General features: G+C 42.5%; 1 protein-coding gene across 4 annotated transcripts in view; it reads right to left on the bottom strand.

Annotated features, from left to right (window-relative positions):
- Positions 1-260: 260 nt before the first annotated feature.
- The window catches only part of LOC112248223 (mediator of RNA polymerase II transcription subunit 27), an 87,563-nt gene continuing 70,313 nt past the window's right edge, over positions 261-17,510 (bottom strand). The window contains exons 5-9 of one of the 4 annotated variants that reach the window (XM_042320383.1): positions 12,292-12,399; positions 5,889-6,001; positions 5,107-5,148; positions 3,866-3,943; positions 1,360-1,498 (exon numbers count right to left, since the gene is read on the bottom strand). In XM_042320383.1, the coding sequence (XP_042176317.1) occupies position 1,498; positions 3,866-3,943; positions 5,107-5,148; positions 5,889-6,001; positions 12,292-12,399 (342 nt within the window). In that variant the 3' untranslated portion in view covers positions 1,360-1,497. Of the gene's footprint in view, positions 1,499-3,865; positions 3,944-5,106; positions 5,149-5,888; positions 6,002-12,291; positions 12,400-17,510 lie in introns of all 4 variants that reach the window. The other 3 variants (XM_024417071.2, XM_024417072.2, XM_024417074.2) reach the window with 3 other exon arrangements.

Raw genomic sequence — 17,510 nt, 5'->3', positions numbered from 1 at the left:
CAGTATTTCAGTTTTGCATGTGGTGTAAAACATTTACACTACATTTGACTGTGAACTGTACACTCTGAGAATGTGCCAAGGATCCTTGATAACTGCTGTTCACAGTCACAAAGAGCCCCATGAATGATGAAATGCATGCGTAATGTCTAATCTGAAAATTGATGAACAACATTGAAGACTAGAGATATTCAAAATGTGTTGTGAATTGACAAGACCCTTTCCTCCATCCTTCAGAAGATTGCGATAAGATGACAGACGGCTACAATTAAAACAATTCTGTACTTTATTTAGACAATGGTTATAAAAAAAGACTATTTTGAAAATGTACAAAAAGGCAGGCGCCTAATTCTACAGATGTAGGATCTTCATTTGAGCCAGTTTGGTACAGCAAGAAAAGAATCCTGCAGCAACAGGAAACTGAAATTATTATGTGGATTATAATTTATGGACATTTTATGTAGGGGTTGATACATTTTTTTGTAAGGGAAAATCAAGTCAAACTACTAAATGGAAATTACAAACTTTTAAAACCTCAAATAGACTACAAGGTAAACATTTCCTGCATTGCAGGAAAGTTCTCCTGCAATAGGGTGATAAAATTAAGATATTACATCTGTACAAAATTAGCAATTCCCTTCGCTTGCCATCTAAATACATAAGGGTCATGACCTACTTTTTGAAGTTGACTTTTTAACAACCACCTCACAAAAAATACTTTTCCCTCCACATATCCAGCATAGATCAAGAAATATTAAACCCAGCTCTTGTATAAAAGTGACCAATTACAACACAATGCTAAAAAACGGCACAAGATTTGGGGCATGAATATGTTCGCTCAGCCTTTGATGCAAAATAACTTTTTCTTTTGTTATTTGGAGAGTTGTGTGGAACAGAAAAAAAGGTTCCCGCACAACCAGGGGACTGGAGTAGGAGCAATGAACAATTCTCTATAAGGCAAACATTTGGTCAGCTGTGTGAGATTAGGTTAAAGGTAGACTCATTAATATGACATCATCATACACAGCGGGGGAGGGGGGGATTTACAGACCTAAACAACATTCATGTCATGTTAATGATGGAAGAGTCAACGGTGACAGTCTTGGCATTTTAATTTGGATGTTGACATCTGTAAACTGGAATTCCCCCTACGTACTGGAGCTCTCTCTTCATCCCAGTCGGCTACCTGATGCCTATTCAACCAGGAAGTGGACTACCGGGCATGATAGTCTATATATCCCGGGGTTGTTGCTCTACATGCACAATGTAGACAGAGGTTGAAGAGAAGGTGAAGTCTTGCCATGCTCTCATCTTATCAGATGAGTTGTCAGAGCAGTTTCCAATGGAACCTGTCCCCACCGTTTCCTCATTGCCTGCACGTGTCGTGGAAGGCCTCCAGGGTACGAAAGTCTCTCCAGGTCGGGGGAAGTCCCTCTTGCAGAAACTTTCCACAGCGCTGACAAGGGGTCTGGAACAGCTTGATGTAGCTTCTTAGCCAGGTCTGCCGAGGAGAGCAGAAAAGGGACATTCAGGCTGGAGGACAGTGATATATTTGTCAGGAGGATTCACCAATAGACTGATTCTAGTAAAACATGACATTTTTAATCAAAACTCAATGATGGCCACTACAATGAGCATATGTGCTGACAATGGTGAGAGAGACCCAATGTGGGGGCCTGCGGTTGATCCACCTAGGGGGGTGAAATGGAGCCTCTCCTCCTGCTTGGTGCCCCCCCGCTTTCTCTCCCAGCCAGTCAGTGGGCTACAGCCAGCCACACCTCCTTCTCAGTCACACACCTGGCAGAACACATTCACCGGCACCATCAATCTAGAGGATTAAAACTCTGCTCCAAGATTCATCACCAGCCAGGGTAATGTTCACCACTGTCACTGGGAAGCGTGAGAAAAGACCCATTACAACAATCTCAGGTCAGCTCTGCAACCAGAAGGCTACATACAGTTATGTGTAAGGAGAGAGAAATGTCTCTGGAATAGCAACTGAGAAACAGGTGCAGAAAAGCCATATTTGTTTGACTGTTTTAGTAGCTATTTAAGACTGGACTTAGGCCAACTGTTCCCTTCAACAGGATTGATTGCAGACATACAGTACCTTCAGAAAGTACTCACACCCTTTTACTTTTAGATCAGAGGACAAGACCGCCGAATGCTGAAGCGCGTAAAAATCGCCTGTCTTCGGTTGCAACACTCACTACCGAGTTCCAAACTACCTCTGGAAGCAACATCAGCACAATAACTTTGTACATTTAGCTTCCTATCATGACCATCTACTTCTAAGAATCTGTACATTTAGTTTCCTATCATGACCATCTATTTTATATCAAACATTTTTTGCACCTTTTTTCTCCCAATTTCGTGGTATCCAATTGGTAGTTACAGTCTTGTCCCATCGTTGCAACTCCCGTACAGAACTCGGGAGAGGCGAAGGTCGAGAGCCGTGCATCTTCCGAAACACAACCCAACCAAGCCACACTGATTCTTGACACAACGCCCGCTTCACCCGGATGCCAGCCGCACCAATGTGTCAGAGGAAACACTGTACACCTGGCGACCGTGTCAGCCTGCATTACGCCCGGCCTGCCACAGGAGTCCCTAGTGCGCGATGGGACAAGAACATCCCTGCCAGCCAAACCCTCCCCTAACCCAGACGACGATGGGCCAATTGTAAGCAGTCCCATGGGTCTCCCGGTTGTGGCCGGCTGCGACAGAGCCTGGAGTCTTGCCCATCTTTTCTATCTGAATATTTACATATATTGAGATATAATCACATACTTAAATGTAATATTGTATTTCACTGTTCTTAGGTCCTACTCTAGCACATCAGAGGTATCCTGCACGTGTTGAAGTGATCTGTTTAAAACAGATCTGTTTGTAAAGTTTGTGCTAGCAATGAGTAAGTGATTCCCAAATCACTACAAGACAAACATGGAATCAATAAGTAAACAACTAAACCATATAAATACTATTTATAGTGCCTTGAAACGTCTCATTCATTCTAAGATTGTCTTCAAGCGTATTGAGACAGTCTATAGATGCACCTTAAAGATGTCTAGACTTTTTAAGATGTCTTAAGACGTTTCAAAACATGGTGATGTCTGGGTATGTAGTGATCATGTCTTTCTGGACAGTGTCAAGCTGTAAATGAGGACAGGTCAGTAAAGGAGGTGCCCCGCTGTTGGCCCTGAAGCCGAGCCGTTGAGCTGTCCGTTTGAAACCCCCTCCCTAAAGGACGGCGGTGCTACCCAGCCCCCACACCCTGGCCGGGTCAGATCAAAATAGTATCTCATTGATTTTCAGCACCGGAGAGGAGCGGCTAATCAATCACCCTCACTTCAGCACTAAGAGCATGGATCTACAGAGTGGACAGTCGGGCTATTTAAAGACTAAAACATCAAAACACTAATATATAACCCCGCCCTGCACTCCGGGAAGCCAGGAGTAAGAACATCCGATGATACCTGATACATCACACAATAACAATGACAAGTATTTTCTATGCTTCCTGAGGTATCTCCTCTATTGGACTCTATGTGGTGACTGGCTACTAGCGTCAGTGAGAGATGGAAGCTTTGTCTGACTCAACCAGTAGTTATTCAGTAATAGCCTGACAATTTTCAACCCCCTCCTCCCCTTATAAAAAATTAGTCTCTGAGCTTTAAATCAAATGAGGTACTGTTACAGTACTGTGTGATAAGATGCCTGGACTGACTAGCAATGGAAGTGCAATCCATCGGCTATGTGTACATGGTGAAGATATGGGACAAAAGACAGAGTGGATTATCAAGTAGAGGAGCTCAGACACAGGGTGGGAGAGGGTTATGTAGAGCGTTTGCTTTGTGAATGTGCTCACCATGAAGGACCGTACCACCACGTCGGGCATTTGTGGAAGTTGGTAGTGCAGCAGAGCAGTGGTGGCATGATCAGTAACCTTAAGAGAGAAAACGGGGCTTGTAAAAACCCATGAACATTTGAGAACATTCCAGGTGTCTCTGCTAAACCTGAAACAATAAAATCACATTAAGCCTGCCAGTTCATTTTCAATTCTATATGGTTTTATGAGCAAGCATTACATAACATAATCAATTCAAGCGGTCAAGTAAAACTAGATGTTTTCAAAGACAGAGTACTTATTACTCAACTTTTAAAATAACTAAAAGAGTTCTGGTAGACTACTGCATGGTTGTCATTGGAACAATACTAATCATAGCGTATACTGTATCCATCTCTCACTCCTACACATTCACTTGGCAGTGACTGGGTTTTTTATTCGTAATACTTTGATCAAAATCAAATATTCATCCCACATGTAATTATCTGCGGGCCATCTATTACATAACTAAGTTCTTCTGTCGATGTAGCTAGTATTGTTTTATTCTGTGTCCAGTCAATATGTCCATTGCTATTACATTTTTACCATCTGGCAAACCATGAGGCACACGGCTATTAGCAGCACATGGCAGGAATATAGCACACTAAATGCACAGGGAAAACATATCAAAGCAGAAGGGGGGGCTTTCTCCTCAAAGAAGATGTAAGGATATGACTGGGCGGTTAACAAAGAGGCTTTGGTGACAAGTCAGACCTTGGCAGTGCAGTGACAGATGGGAGGGGAAGCTGAGAGGTGCCATCCTCCCTTTCTCTCGCCTTCCTCACGGTCTGTTTGACTTAACATTAGGACGAGATCAAGAAATAAACATACTGTGCTTTGAACAGCCAGGGGGCACAAGTGACAATGCTCTATGAAAAACACAATTGGGGGCTCTCTTTCTATTAATGCTGGCTCCATCCCAGTCGTTGGTGTGTGTGGCTTTCTGGCTGCCCATATGCTGCCATGGCGATAACTCCGCCTGATGAGATTTGGTGAGGGAGGATGAGAGGGAAGTGAGGACGACTCATAACCCCCATATGCTCGCCAGAAATGAGTTTGAAATTAAATCCGACCGGAAACAGAGTACATTTTGGTATGACAGGGCTTGACAAGTGGGAGAGAACACCCAGCAACAGCTGGCCCAATGGGAGAGAGACAGAGGGTTCCACAGAGGGTTGTGCATTGTATCTCCGTTTGGAGTAAACATAGAGATCGGGTCTCACCTTCTGAAATACCTGATAGTTTGACTTTGACCAGATATCCAGCTGAGGAGAGAAAATGATATTATTCTCATATCTATGTAATCAATCGTACATTTTCAAATCCACACACATCATTTTCTTCAGTTGTATATGATACAAATCACAGCAAGTGTTAATTTTGAGAATTTAGAACAATGAGATTGGAGTACACGTGTCGTCATCATCAAGACTGACCTCCCCCAAACTCAACTATGGACTTCGAAGCCAGTTCCACTGCATTTTTTCAATGTTCCCCCCTAATCAGGGACTGACTTAGACCTGGGTCACCAGGTGTGCCATTCATTATCAGGTAGAACAGAAAAGTTGTAAACGATAACTTGTTCCCAACTGGCCTACCTGGTTAAATAAAGGTGGGGGGGGGGAGAGTTAAATACCTCTGGACTACACCATCAACATTCACTTAAGTCTATAATCTTTGTAATACCATTCATTAACATTGTATTGATAATTTGATCAGGTCTATATTTTAAATTCAAATGGCTCCTCTCTTCTGGATCCCCTGCTGTCCTGTGACTTGCATGGTCCTTCAGTGAACTGGGAGAGAAGGGCAGGAGATTGTGCGAAGGTCATCCAAACAGTTTCAAAGGCGATAACAAATCAAAACACTACCCTGAAACTAATATCAAACAGGCCTGGTGTCAGCATTTATTAGAGAAATCGGATTCAATCCCCCTCTGTCCCTTTACCCACTACCGACACACAGAGACCCTTTGAAGGGAAAATAATACAGGATCACAAATTACCCAAGAGATGCATTCGATAGTCTTTGAAGCCCTCCTTTGATAGTGCAGTTTTTCTTCTCCTTTTCCCTCTCTCTCTGTATGCGAGAAGGTTCAGCTTGCTGCTCCTGCTGCTTCTTACCGTATGATAATTAGTGGAGAAAACGGCAGAAATAGGGATGTTGGAGCCTGAGGGGTGGGGGTGCGAGACATCCTAAACAAAACCCTGGCTGCTGTTGTGTCTGTCTAACTCATCCTAGGTGGAGCTTTGGGAATGTCTGGACTTCAAAACATTTTCCATGGAGTACATTATCTCTATAAAGTACCCTGGGTAGTTGTGGCAGTTACATATACACTACCGTTCAAAAGTTTGGGGTCACTTAGAAATGTCCTTGTTTTTGAAAGAAAAGCACATTTTTTGTCCATTAAAATAACACCAAATTGATCAGAAATACAGTGTAGACATTGTTAATGATGTAAATGACTATTGTAGATGGAATATCTATGGAATATCTACAGATGCCCATAATCAGCAACCATCACTTCTGCGTTCCAATGGCACGTTGTGTTAGCTAATCCAAGTTTATAATTTTAAAAGGCTAATGGATCATTATAAAAGTATTTTGTGATTATGTTACCACAGCTGAAAACTGTCGTACTGATTAAAGAATCAATAAAACTGGCCTTCTTTAGACTAGTTGTGTATCTGGAGCATCAGCATTTGTGGGTTCGATTTTACAGGCTCAAAATGACCAGAAACAAAGGACTTTCTTCCTAAACTCATCAGTCAATTCTTGTTCTGAGAAATGAAGACTATTCCATGTGAGAAATTGTCAAGAAACTGAAGATCTGGTACATTGCTGTGTACTACTGCTGTGTAAACTGGCTCTAACCACAATAGAAAGAGGAGTGGGAGGCCCCGGTGCACAACTGAGCAAGAGGACACCCCACAAGTCGGGTACTTATTTAATGAAGCTGCCAGTTGAGGACTAGAAAATATTCATATTCATGAAATTACAAGTGCAACATAGGAAAACACACCTTAGCCTTTTGTTAATCCACCTGTCGTCTCAGATTTTGAAATTATGCGTTACAGCGAAAGCAATACAAGCGTTTGTGTAAGTTTATCGATTGCTCGACAAAACAATAAGTACACCTAGCATCAGGTAACTTGGTCACGAAAATCAGAAAAGCAATCAAATTAATCGATTACCTTTGATGATCTTCGGATGTTTTCACTCACGAGACTCCCAGTTAGACAACAAATGTTCCTTTTGTTCCATAAAGATATTTTTTATATCCAAATACCTCCGTTAGTTTGGGGCGTTATGCCCAGGAATCCACCGGAAAGAGCGGTCACGACAACGCAGACAAAAATTCTAAATTATATCCATACTGTCAACAGAAACATGTCAAATGTTTTTAATAATCAATCCTCAGGGTGTTTTTCAAATATCTATTCGATAATATATCAACCGTGACAGTTGGCTTTTCACTAGGACCGGGAGTAACAATGGTCGCCTCTATCTTTTGCGCACAAATCACTCTGAGAGCCCCCACCTGTCCACTTACGCAATGTGGTCGTTCACGCTCATTCTTCAAAATAAAAGCCTGAAACTATGTCTAAAGGCTGTTGACACCTTAGGGAAGCCATAGAAAAAGGAATCTGGTTGATATCCCTTTCAATGGGCCATAGGGATGCATAGGAACACAGGGGTTTCAAAATAAGTCACTTCCTGATTGGATTTTTCTCAGGCTTTCGCCTGCAATATCAGTTGTTATACTCACAGACAATATTTTTACAGTTTTGGAACCTTGAGTGTTTTCTATCCTAATCTGTCAATTATATGCATATTCTAGCATCTGGTCCTGAGAAATAGGCCGTTTACTTTGGGAACGTTATTTTTCCAAACATAGAAATAGTGCCCCCTAGCTTCAAGAGGATAACAATGTCTACACTGTATTTCTGATAAATTTAGTGTTATTTTAATGTACAAAAAATGTGCTTTTCTTTCAAAAACAAGGACATTTCTAAGTGACCCTAAATTTTTGAACGGTAGTGTATGTGAGAGCTCGATTTGAAACACTAAATCCATGCATGTGCTTGTGTGTGCGCACACATACACACACACAGTTGAGTACATCAGACAGCATTGTTCTGGCAGGAGGTTCAGAAGTCTACCATTCATTGGCATAATTAATGGTGATCAAGGTTCTCTGTGGCTTTGATGGCCTCCTAATATTGATGTCAGTTCAAAGAGTCCTCACTCTCTGGCTGAGTGAGGGCGAAACACCAACACAGAGCCACATTCAAAATTAATTAGGGATTCATGTTGAATCTGATAGAGTGGAAATCGTAGAGGAAAGCCAATGTCACATATCCTTTACAAGTTTTTCATGTGAGTGTGCAAGAGAGGAAGTGGTCACCTAAATTATTCAGCCGTGCCAACAGAAAACTGACAATGAGGAATGGAGGTCCAGATCCTGGATTGCATCGTCTTACGTTAGCATCTGGAGACCATCAACCCCCTTGTATAAAAGGCTATATGAGGTCCCTTTGAATACATAGCCCAGAGGGATCCTTCATTGTAGCCAGGACAGTCTCAAGAAGACTGAAGTAGAGGTCTTCACAGGTCCAACAGACCAGAAACTCTGAGATCTGACCCGGGACCAGAGTGGTTCATAAATTCAGACTTCTGTCTTGGATCTGGGTCGAGTCTTATACACTACATGACCAAAAGTATGTGGATCTCGACAAAGGTACTTCTGTATGGACCTCGCTTTGTGCACGGGGACATGCTGAAACAGGAAAGGGCCTTCCCCAAAATGTTGCCACAAAGTTGGAAGCACAGAATTGTCTAGAATGTCATTGTATGTTGTAGCGTTAAGATTTCCCTTCACTGGGACTAATGGACCTAGCCTGAACAATGAAAAACAGCCCCAACCCCATTTTTCTTCCTCCACCAAACTTTACAGTTTGGGGAAGTAACGTTCTCCTGGCATCTGCCAAACCCAGACCCGTCTGTCAGAAAGCCAGATGGCTGGGCACAAATCATCACTCAAGAGAAAGCGTTTTCACTGCTATAGAGTCCAACGGCGGTGAGCTTTACACCACTCCAGCCACCGCTTTTTCATTGCGCATTGTGGTCTTAGGCTTGTGGGCAGCTGCTTGGCCATGGAAAACCATTTCATGAAGCGCTTGATGAACAGTTATTGTGCTGACGTTGCTTACAGAGGCAGTTTGGAACTCGGTAGTGAGTGTTGCAACAGAGGACAGACAATTTTTATGCGCTACGAGTTTCAGTGGTCCCGTTCTGTGAGTTTGTGTGGCCTATCACTTCGCAGCTAAGACGTTTTTGCTCCTAGATGTTTCCACTTCACAATAACAGCACTTACAGTCGACCAGAGCAATTCTAGCAGGGCAGAAATTTGACAAACTGACTTGTTGGAAAGGTGGCATCCAAGAGGGTGCCACATTGAAAGTCACTGGAGCTCTTCATTTAAGCCATTCTACTGCCAATGTTTGTCCATGGAGATTGCATGGCTGTGTGCTCGATTTTATACACCTGTCAGCAAAGGGGGTGGCTGAAATAGCCAAATCCCCTAATTTGAAGGTGTGCCCACATACTTTTGTATATTGGCCACAGGTCTCGGGTATGTGCAATTAAAATTGATTTACTGACTGGACCCGGCCTCATAATTTAATGTGTGAGGTGATGACAATTGTGTGAACTTGCTTTCTATGTCAGCCAATAGCAACTCAATAAAACGTAAAGCTTATGTCCAGCTGAAACTGGTTCTGGCCACTCGCCTCACACGTGTCTGCGGCTGTTGATTATTTTAATTTGGTTTCTCATCATTATTATTATTGGCCTATTTAAGAATCTAAGCCAGTTCTTCAAATATGCTCAAAGTGTTTTTGTTTTTGCTGCAACATTTTTGTTGGCTAAATTAAGTTCCATCTGTCATTTTAATTTAAGATTAGGGGGTAGCCTAGTGGTTAGAGCGGTGGACTAGCAACCGGAAGGTTGCAAGTTCAAACCCCCGAGCTGACAAGGTACAAATCTGTTGTTCTGCCCCTGAACAGGCAGTTAACCCACTGTTCCTAGGCCGTCATTGAAAATAAGAATTTGTTCTTAACTGACTTGCCTAGTTAAATAAAGGTAAAAAAAACGTCTCTCAAAAAAAAAAAAATGTGATGGCTTTAGAAGCTTCTGATAGGCTAATTGACATCATTTGAGTTAATTTGAGGTGTACCTGTGGATGTACTTCAAGGCCTACCTTCAAACTCAGTGCCTCTGCTTGACATCATGGGGAAATCAAAAGAAATCAGACCTCAGAATAAAAATTGTAGACCTCCACAAGTCTGGAAATTGCTCCCAATGATGAACCAAACGCCTGAAGGTACCACGTTCATCTGTGCATGTATGAACACCATGGGACCACGAAGCCGTCATACCGCTCAGGAAGGAGATGCGTTCTGTCTCCTAGAGATGAACGTACATTGGTGCGAAAAGTGCAAATCGATCCCAGAACAGCAGCAAAGGACCTTGTGAAGATGCTGGAGGATCTATACCCACAGTAAAAACGAGTCCTATACCAACATAACCTGAAAGGCCGCTCGGCAAGAAAGAAGCCACTGCTCCAAAACAGCCATAAAAAAGCCAGACTACAGGCCTCCCGGGTGGCGCAGTGGTCTAAGGCACTGCATCGTCGTCCGGGTTGGGGAGGGTTTGGCCGGCAGGGATATCCTTGTTTCATTTTGCACTAGCGACTCCTGTGTCGGGCTGGGCGCAGTGCACGCTGACCAGGTCGCCAGGTGTACGATGTTTCCTCCGACACATTGGTGCAGCTGGCTTCCGGGTTGGGATGTGCATTGTGTCAAGAAGCAGTGCGGCTTGGTTGGGTTGTGTTTCGGAGGACGCATGGCTCTCGACCTTCGCCTCTCCCGAGTCTGTATGGGAGTTGCAGCGATGAGACAAGACTGTAACTACTACCAATTGGATACCACGAAATTGGGGAGAATATATATATTTTTTAAAGCCAGACTACGGTTTGCAACTGCACATGGGGACAAAGTTTGAATGTCCTCTGGTCGGATGAAACAAAAATATAACTGTTTGGCCATAATGACCAGGAAAAAGGGGGATGCTTGCAAGCCGAAGAACACCATCTCAACCGTGAAGCACAGGGGTGGCAGCATCATGTTGTAGGGGTGCTTTGCTGCAGGAGGGACTGGTGCACTTCACAAAATGATGGCATCATGAGGCAGGAAAAGTATGTGGCTAAGTGAAGAAACATCTCAAGACATCAGTCAGGAAGTTAAAGCTTGGTCGCAAATGGGTCTTCCAAATGAACAATGACCCCAAACATACTTCCAAAGTTGTGGCAAAATGGCTTAAGGACAACAAAGTCAAGGTATTGGAATGGCCATCACAAAGCCCTGAAATCAATCCTATAGAAAATATGTGGGCAGAACTGAAAAGGCGTGCGAGCGAGGAGGCCTACAAACCTGACTCAGTTACACAAGCTCTGTCAGGAAGAATGGGCCAAAATTCACCCAACTTATTGTGGGGAAGGTTGTGGAAGGCTACCTGAAACGTTTGACCCAAGTTAAACAATTTAAAAGGCAATGCTACCAAATATTAATTGACTGTATGTAAACTTCTGACCCACTGGGAATGTGATGAAATAAATAAATTGGGGAATTAAATAATTCTCTCTATTATTATTCTGACATTTCACATTCTTAAAATGAAGTGGTGATCCTAACTGACCTAAGACAGGGAATTTTGGCTTAGATTAAATGTCAGGAATTGTGAAAAACTGAGTTTAAATGTATTTGGCTAAGGTGTATGTAAACTTCCGACTTCAACTGTAAATAATTTGGCCAATATCGCTTGTTTATTGATGGCGCTAGCAGGTTTCTCTCTCTTTTTCTACTCTTGGAAGTGAATGGGTCTCTCTAATCCGAACCGGCACAGGTCTGTCCTCGAGTACATTCAGAACGGGTCTCTCTTAAAAAAGTTTTTTTTCATGGATTTTCATTTTTTGATTTTACATATATATATGTAGGGCACATCAACATGTTTTTTACCTAGTTGGCTCCGAGATGCATATTGGGTCATGTGGGAAAGCCACGTATCCATTTCAGAATGGATCAACATTTTTGGGACCCATGAAGACCTTTCGACTGAAGTCTCCGGGGATGTGAACAGATAATATGCCTAGTATGACGTCTCTTGACCTGAGTGTAAAAGTAATACTTTTTGTAATGTAATACCTTATGTGAAGTAATACCTTATGTGAAGTAATACCGTATGCATATTTTTTCAATGGAGAGAGGGTCGCACCTCACCATCTCATGCAGTACAACCCAATCCAGCTGTTTGGGCACTAACCTCCCTTTTAACCCTGAACACAATACCTTGCCATCCTCGGAATACACATTCTCGCTGAATCCTCTCACGATGGTCCGGTCTATGAACAAGCTTCTCATCACCACAATGGCTTTCAGCACCTTCCCCAACGTCACCTAAAGGAAGAGACAGCAACGATGAAAAGACAACGACAAATGAAGCCTTGTTCAATCATCTCCTAACCAACTGCCATGTCAAAGAAAGGTGCATAGACTTCTCTCCCCTTCTCTCTCCCCTTGAGGCGAAGGTTAACCTACAGTGCTCTCCACTGGATGGCCCAATAGGCTTATTGTACTTTCCAGTGAATTAACCTTGGAAAAGAGCAGACACCCTTTTCATCTGACACACGCTTGACATACATAATTACTGAGTTGCAAAGTGTGCCCTGTTAGATATTGACCTTGATCTTTCAAGGCTGAGTAAAGCTTACAAAGGGCTTTGACTATCTCTGTGTAAGAGCAGGGGATAAGAAAGAAACAGCCGAAATTGACCTCTTTAGGTACCAGAGAGAGAGGGAGGGAGAGAGAGAGGGAAAGATGGAGAAAGAGGGAGAGCGAGAAAGAGAGAGGAGGGAGAGAAAGGGTTAGAGGGGGAGCATGATAAGAGGGAGAAAAAAACCTTGCTTCATTTGTCAAAGCTGTTCCAACAGCAGCAGCGTCCCTAAAACAAAACAGCGGTGCTTATCGGCTGCTCTACCCAGTCGGAATTATTCCTCCAAGTCAGCGCTCCGGCTCAGCTGGTGAATGGGAGGGAAGACGGTCCCAGACTGACAGGGAGAGCACAATATTTGGGAGGGCTTTCAGGACTCCACTCAAACATGAGAAAGGGGGGGTGACTGAGAAAACCTTTGTTTAAACAAGCCAGTTGGATTCAATGGCAGACTTAGCAGAACAACTTTGCATGAACTGAGCAACAGTTCATGCAAAGTTGTTTCAAAAGATGCTGCATGTTACAAAATATACTAAGTAGGCCTACACATTTTGAAATTCATTTTTCAATAAATTAAAGACCTAAATAATCAGAGGCAGTCTTTTTTACGAATGTTACCAGCCATTTACCTCGACATTAGGCTGGCTATATCTACAAAAAAACTATTTTCATTAATATAGTATAGTGTTCACAACTAAATTGTCTTCATCAGGCTTCCCCAAGCTGAGAAGATTGTGTTGACATTATTTGAGTCTGTGAAAGCCTTATGGTAGGCTTACATGGTAACATGTTAATTACACAGTAATAAGCTAACCAATTAAATAATTAAACCGTTTCACGGGTACAATTTAGTACCACTTACAGTAGTTACCAATTGTGTTGAACTCTAACATATCAATTTGTTGCCAGATAATTTCCTGTTAATAATATCATCCAAACAATGTGGGAGCAGTACCGTAAAATGAAGTGCCCCCAAGACATCTGCAATGGTCATTTCAGATGGCTCATTAAATCGTTTCTTATTAAATATTCGACCACTTGGATGTTTTTCTAGCTCTAAATACAATGGAAACGGATCAGTGTTTCAGTTCAGTGGATTAGTAAGCTCTAAGCTATGAGAGAAAATGGTCATCTTACTGTGCTCGGTATTTGAATTTCTGCAGTGAGGAAAACACTTCAAAAGCATTTGACTTGATGGATTGTTCTGCACACCAAAATAAAAAACAAAAGGATACGTATTAAGTCCGGTGACAGAGAATCTAACAACCCTCCATGCATAAATGAATAAATCCATTAATGGAGAAAATATCACCATTGAAAATAATTTGTTTCTCCACAGAAGACGGCCTGTTAGATGGCCTAAGAGGCTTCTGTAAAAGGCCGGTCACTTCCACAGCTCTTGTAACCAGTTAATTGGAGAGGTGATCAGCAAACAAATTTCAAGGAGCGCCTGAACCCATCGAGTGCACTTACAGTGTAGAAAGGAGAGAAACGTACTCCTGTTAAGTGTTAGAACAGATTAGTAAAAGACAGTGATGGTTCCTAAACAGTTCAAGGCTAACTAGGTAAATGCAGTATTTATGCAGTATGATGAGAGGAGGAAAGTCTTGCTGCATGGCCAGTCAAAGTAGGATAAACTGTAGATCAACCCAGAACCACTACTCAGAGAAGTACACACACGTCTCTCAAAAAGTCCTTCAGAGAGATGACAAACCAAAATACAGTTTGAAACAATTGAATGCGGCAGACCTGGAAGGCCCCTTTAAGTTCAACGTAGGAGCGTGGACTAGAAAATCCTCTGACGTGATTAAACATGTCTAGAAAACGCAGGAGCATCCATTCATATTTCATGAGGGTTCCTCAGCAACACACATTTTCCAGTCTTTAGCGGTTGGAATGTATCAGGGCGGCTCTAAGGCTGTCAAACCTCTCCGGCGGCCTGCTCGCTACTTGCCAAGACAGGTGCTCAAAGGGAGAATACATTACTGACGACAGGCCTTTTATAAAGGCAGGGCCCTGGCTCTCTGCTCTGCTTTACCCTGGTCAGGGCCAGGACATGAGGCTCAAGTACACATTGACCGAATGACTGAGTACTGACTTCTCCCATGTCTGACACTTCAGCTTCAGCAAATCCAAATCAATCCTCCATTTTAAGAGCCTTTCTGTAGTTTTAGTAGCCTTTTCAGTATTTATAAATTATTTGTAATGGACAACAAATCAATCATCATCATTACATAGACAATTCACACCGAATCAAAGTTGTCAGAAGTTTATGTACCTCACAAGTCAATATGGAGTCTAGAAAAACATTTATTTGTAAACAGCTAAAATTACAGTTGACTAGAGGATGAAGAACCTGGCATGCTTCTACACCTGCATTGCTTGCGGTTTGGGGTTTTAGGCTGGGTTTCTGTACAGCACTTTGAGATATCAGCTGATGTAAGAAGGGCTTTATAAATACATTTGATTTGATATACAGTGCATTCAAAAAGTATTCAGACTCCTTCCCCTTTTCCACATTTTGTTATGTTAAAGCCTTATTCTAAAATGGATTAAATTACTTTTTGCTCCCTCATCTATCTACACACAATAACCAATAATGACAAAGCAAAAACAGGTTTAGACATTTTTGCAAATATATTTAAAATAAATAACAGAAATACCTTATTTACATACAGTACCAGTCAAAAGTTTGGACACCTACTCATTCCAGTTTAAAAAAATATTTTTTCTACAATAGTGAAGACATCAAAACTATGAAATAACACATGCATCATGTAGTAAACAGAAAATAGTGTTAAACAATTTCAAGAAATATAAAACTTTCTTCAAGTGCAGTTGCAAAAACCATCAAGCGCTATGGTGAAAATGGCTCTCATGAGGACCGCCACAAGAAAGGAAAACCCAGAGTTGCCTCTGCTGCAGACGATAATGTTATTAGCTGCAGACGATAATGTTAGAGTTAACTGCACTTCAGATAGCAGCCCAAATAAAATGTTTCAAAGAGTTCAAGTAACAGACACATCAACTGATCAGAGGAGACCTTCATGGTCTGTTAGCTGCAAAGAAACCACTACTAAAGGACACCAATAATAAGAAGAGACTTGCTTGGGCCAAGAAACACAAGCAATGGGTATTAGAATGGTGGAAATCTGTCCATTGGTCTGATGAGTCCAAATTTGAGATTTTTGGTTCCAACAGCCATGTCTTTGTGAGATGCAGAGTAGGTAAACGGATCAGACCACGAGAAACAAGATTCTCTGGTCTGATGAAACCAAGATTGAAATCTTTGGCCTGAATGTCAAGCGTCACGTCAGGAGGAAACCTGGCACCATCACTACGGTGAAGCATGATCTCCAATCCAAAATCAAATCTAGAATCAGCTTTCTATTTAGCAACAAAGCCTCCTTCACTCATGCCGCCAAACTTACCCTAGTAAAACTGACTATCCTACCGTTCCTCGACTTCGGCGATGTCATCTACAAAATAGCTTCCAATACTCTACTCAGGAAATTGGATGTAGTCTATCAAAGTGGCATCCGTTTTGTTACCAAAGTGCCTTATACCACCCACCACTGCGACCTGTATGCTCTAGTTGGCTGGCCCTCGCTACATATTCGTTGCCAGACCCACTGGCTCCAGGTCATCTATAAGTCTATGCTAGGTAAAGCTCCGCCTTATCTCAGTTCACTGGTCACGACAACAACACCCACCCGTAACACGCGCTCCAGCAGGTACGTATATCTCACCGGTCATCCCCAAAACCAACACCTCCTTCGGCCGCCTTTCCTTCCAGTTCTCTGCTGCCAGTGACTGGAATGAATTGCAAAAATCGCTGAAGCTGGAGACTTACATTTCCCTAACTAACTTTAAACATCAGCTATCTGAGCAGCTAACCGATCGCTGCAGCTGTACATAGTCCATCTGTAAATAGCCCACCCAATCAACCTACCTCATCCCCATACTGTTTTTATTTACTTTTCTGCTCTTTTGCACACCAGTATCACTACTTACACACCATCATCTGCTCATCATCATCTGCTCATCTATCACTCCAGTGTTAATCTGCTAAATTGTAATTACTTTGCTACTATGGCCTATTTATTGCCTAACCTCATGTCATTTGCACACACTGTATATAGACTTTTCCCCCCCTATTGTGTCATTGACTGTACGCTTGTTTATCCCATGTGTATCTCTGTTTGTGTCGCACTGCTTTGCTTTATCTTGGCCAGGTCGTAGTTGTAAATGAGAACTTGTTCTCAACTAGCCTACCTGGTTAAATAAAGGTGAAAATAATAATAATAAAATGATGGCGGCAGCATCATGCTGTGGGAATGTTTTTCAGAGGCAGGGACTGGGAGACTAGTCAGGATCGCGGGCAAAGTACAGTGAGATCCTTGATGAAAACCTGCTCCAGAGCGCTCAGGACCTCGGACTGTGGCAAAGGTTCACCTTCCAACAGGAGAATGACCCTAAGCACACAGCCAAGACAACACAGGAGTGGCTTCGGGACAAGTCTCTGAATGTCCTTGAGTGGCCCAGCCAGAGCACGCACTTTAACCTGATCGAAATTCCCTGCAGAGACCTGAAAATAGCTGTGCAGCGACGTTCCCCATCTAACCTGACAAAGATTGAGAGGATCTTCTGAGAAGAATGGGAAATACTCCCCAAATACAGGTGTGCTTGTAGCGTAGCTTGTAGCTACCCAAGCTTGTAGCGTCATACCCAAGAAAGGGGGATACCTAGTCAGTTGCACAACTGAATGCCTTATGCATTTTTTTCCTTAACCTTTAAC

The sequence above is a fragment of the Oncorhynchus tshawytscha genome, linkage group LG04 (genome assembly GCF_018296145.1).
Source record: "Oncorhynchus tshawytscha isolate Ot180627B linkage group LG04, Otsh_v2.0, whole genome shotgun sequence".
NCBI classification, from domain to species: Eukaryota; Metazoa; Chordata; class Actinopteri; order Salmoniformes; family Salmonidae; genus Oncorhynchus; species Oncorhynchus tshawytscha.
Note: the sequence above shows the minus strand (reverse complement) of the source record. Positions and strands in the feature narration are given on the sequence as shown.